The 3,834-nt window shown below is 39.7% G+C and overlaps 1 protein-coding gene across 1 annotated transcript; it reads left to right on the forward strand.

Annotated features, from left to right (window-relative positions):
- Positions 1-1,660: 1,660 nt before the first annotated feature.
- Positions 1,661-2,932, forward strand: LOC120429756 (uncharacterized). The gene is made up of 4 exons (XM_039594804.2): positions 1,661-1,909; positions 1,970-2,098; positions 2,161-2,289; positions 2,348-2,932. Exons 1-4 carry the CDS (start codon positions 1,790-1,792, stop codon positions 2,450-2,452), a joined length of 483 nt encoding a protein of 160 aa, XP_039450738.1. The 5' UTR covers positions 1,661-1,789; the 3' UTR covers positions 2,453-2,932.
- Positions 2,933-3,834: the final 902 nt, after the last annotated feature.

The raw sequence follows: 3,834 nt of genomic DNA on the forward strand, positions 1-3,834 counted from the left end.
GTAATAATGTGTTAAGAAGTTTTTGATACTTTTTGCCATTTTTTTTTCAATTGGGCTTGAAAATTGAAATTTAGTTTTCTTAAGCTGACTTCTTCAACGAATGAGGGAAAATTTGAAGAAGTCGAGATTTAAATTAGATTTTAGGAATCATTGAAAAATGATTGAACATAAACCAAATATTTGTATGCACTATTGACAATCGCATTAAAAAAAGACAAGTTGTTTTAATTGGTTGGTTTTCCAAGACTGATACCAATTAAATGCAATGCATATATCTTTTTAAGTTTTTTTATTCTTCAATTCGCTGAAAAATAGACATTGAGGAATATTATTTATCCCCAATAATAACTTGAAAACCTTTAAGTTTGAATCAATCAATGAATTAGGTGCCATCTTAATTCTTTAACTTGAAAAATAAAATAAAATAAAAGCTAAAATTTAATCTGTCCCAGTGAGTTCAATTTGAATTCTGAAATGCGGTTCGAACCGTCTGTTGCGATTGAAACGAAATCTGGTAAGAATCTAGTTAAATTCCGTTTCAGAATTTGAATTGAATTGACTGGGCTGCTTCATCGGTTGATTTATTCGCCCAGTTTATAGGCAACAAGCACAACAGGATGTAGTAAATTTCATACACTGAAATTATTGTTTTAGAAAATTGTAGGATGAGTAAGTTTCTTAAAAGTTAAAAAAATGTTTTGATTTTTGGGTGTTATGTGATATTTTTCACTTTTACATTAGTTTTAAAATTCCAACTCCCAAGCCCTCAAAAAATTTGAAACGGTAACTGCAACTCGCTAGTTCTCGGGCATAACTTAAGCAATCGGGACAATTCTTTTTTTTTGTGATTTGTTACTTTGCAGAACTCAATTTGATCAGATCTGTAATTTTTGCGATCAAAAACATCGCTCCCACCTTTTTTTTCGCCACCCAATGTCACCCCTGATGACGGAATGTGTTTTTCAAAAAGAAGATGTAAATCCAACATTTTTGAGGATTTGTGTAAATTTTTCGTCTCCAGATTTGTCCAGATATTTAATAAATACTTTGCCAGATTTTTTTAAATTTTGATCTGGTAACCTTAAGTTGGTCATCCGTTGAGCGTTCCAGTGTTAATATTAAAAATAGTGACCGAATTTGAGCTTTTTTTTAATGTCGTGTAAGATTTTTAAAGAAGTTAAACAGGAAGCTTAACATTGAGTTAAACATTTTCAGCAAAACAATGTAAATGGGCCGATGTCGATGTGTAAACAAAGAGCCCATGTAAACATCATCTCACGTGAGCAGGATAGACTGATTGTTTACACTTAAACAATGGCCAATTTACATTGTATTGCTTGAATTGTATTCCGCTTTTTGAATTTAAATTATGTTGTATAAATAATCCAATTCGAAAAATTTACACAATTTGCCAATGCCATACGCCTCACTAGAAATCTTTTGATGTTATCAAATGCAACCCTCTTCAGAATCTTAAGTCCAGTTCCCCGGATGCAATAGTAGATTGATGGCGACCTACTATGCAATTTTTCCCTCCTTTTTTTATAATCGATGATAAGATAAGCCACTCTAATCGCACTCGAGTCCACCAAGACAATGCAAAACCTTCCAGTCATACTTATCTCCACGGTTTGTCCACTACCCGATTGTACGGAAGTCTTATCGCGAATCTTCCTTCTATATCTTGTATGGCGGACTAGCTGAACCAGCCAAATGAGCGCGAATCAATCGCGAATTGTAGCTTGGACGTATTAGGAGTAATTCTTGGATCGCAGTAACAAGTACCGTCATGAAGATTTTGGTGGTGATTTTTGGCGCGTTGGCGCTGACCTTGGCCGTGCAGGGTCGACCCGTATGCGAGGAGTGCGATGAGATACCGGTTGTTGTTGTCGGTGAAGATCGTCAGAAGGTCAGTATGGGAGGGGTTGGTTAGAAGATGTATATGGTGATAACTTGAAGTTCTTCACAGCAAAACATAATCGATGCCCCCGTGGTTTGTCCTCCAGGACAAAAGCCGGACCATAAAGGCAAGTGCCGTGATGTTTGGGCTAAAATTATGCCGGTTGAATGGTTCGATGAAGAGTCGGTTGCTAAACCTGTAAGTATAACCAAGGATTGCCCTATTGATCCCTTGCTAAGATCATGTACTCCACACTATAGAAAAACATAATCGATGCACCAGTGGTTTGTCCCCCGGGCCAGAAACCTGACCACAAGGGCAAATGTCGTGATGTTTGGACCAGAAGGGCACCACAGGAAGAGTTTGAGGAAGAATCCGACGTTGACCAAGTAGGTACTCCAGTCTAGACTGTAATCAGTAATCCTGTTGATTCAACACTCCAAACAGAGCAACATTATCGACGGACCGGTGGTTTGTCCCCCGGGCCAGAAGCCGGACCACAACGGGAAGTGCCGTGACGTTTGGAGCAAAGTTGCGCCGGCTAGTCATTAGTAGATAAAAGGAAACACACTTTCTTCTTATCTGAACTACTTGAGACAAAACAACGCTTTCTCACGTGCCAATCCCGATGGACCCAGGTTCTTATCAAAATCCAATAAACGAGACTCGGACTATTTAAGGGGGGCAATTTCGCCGGAACTATCTTTTCCATATCACAGCCATAAAGGATGAAGTTCTCGGTGAAGGTCGTACTGTTGGCGGTGGTGTTGGTGCTGAACGTCGGATTCTGCCGGGCAGGTCCGGTGCAGTCTGTTCCGGGAAGTGTGGCTGGATCGGTGGCTAAACCTGCTGCGGTTCCGAGAAGCAACTTTGTGGTTATACCATCGCGGAGCATCTTTGTGGCCCCGATTGTGTGTCCCGAGGGGCAGAAAGCTGATCGCAACGGAAAATGTCGTGATGTTTGGTGATGATGATGGAGTTTCTATGGGAAAAAGATAATCATTTTAGAATAAAATTTGAATAAAACCTCAATCTGGTTCTTATGTCGTTGAATGATGCGGAATTAAACAAATGATCCCCAAATTTAGTTTTATTTGTGACATAAATCAAAATCAAGTTATTCACTCTACAGCATTGCCTTGGCGTTCTTGATTGCGAGATTCCTACTCGAAACTAGATGTCTAAAGGATTGATTGTTGAGGCAATTGCAAACCTCTTTTTACACCTTAGCTTCCATCCACCCCTGGATTCGAAATGGCGACCTTTGGATTGTGAGTTCACCTTCCCTACCAGCGACTCCACTGAGGCAGGACCCAGGGAGACGACTCCTACACCTGGACTGAGCTAACGACCTAACCTCTAGGTTAGACCGGGGCCAACATTTAATTCCCCGTCCGACAGAAAAATGTTACATCATTTATGATGTAACACTTTTGCACGTCATTTAACATTTAAATTAATAAATGTAAATTTGCAACAAATTATACGTAAAAACATGATTTTACGTGTGATTCAACCGTTCACCCAAAATTCAGTGTCGAGATAATCGTTCTCTCAAAATTTATTGAGGGCTCAGTGCCAAAATCGATAGAATAATGGTACCAACTCACACCATCATAACAAATGAGTTCATTCGTTAGTTGAATCAATAAATCTCCAACAAGCGTCATACATCGACTTCTGACTTCTCCTTGGTCACCAAGCTGTGGTGGCCGAGGCAGTTAAGTCATTGGATTGGTTTGTCAAAGGTCTCTGGTTCGATTCCCGTTGTCGACATTTTTGGTTTTTTGTTTGACGGATGAACTTTTTTTGCAAATGAACCTCGAGAGAATAGTTCTATCGCCCATCTGGAGCTGTGTTCTCTGCGTCCGTGAATGGTACCACTATTCTCTCGACTCGAGACCATCATTCTCTCGGACTAGCGCTGCCAGTTT

The sequence above is a fragment of the Culex pipiens genome, unplaced genomic scaffold (assembly GCF_016801865.2).
Source record: "Culex pipiens pallens isolate TS unplaced genomic scaffold, TS_CPP_V2 Cpp_Un0017, whole genome shotgun sequence".
In the NCBI taxonomy this organism is placed as follows: Eukaryota; Metazoa; Arthropoda; class Insecta; order Diptera; family Culicidae; genus Culex; species Culex pipiens.

Coding starts and splice junctions, on each gene's coding strand:
- LOC120429756 (XM_039594804.2), top strand. CDS start 1,790: ATGAAGATTTTGGTGGTGATTTTTGGCGCGTTGGCGCTGACCTTGGCC. Junction 1,910..1,969: donor TCGGTGAAGATCGTCAGAAG/GTCAGTATGGGA, acceptor AGTTCTTCACAG/CAAAACATAATCGATGCCCC. Junction 2,099..2,160: donor AAGAGTCGGTTGCTAAACCT/GTAAGTATAACC, acceptor TCCACACTATAG/AAAAACATAATCGATGCACC.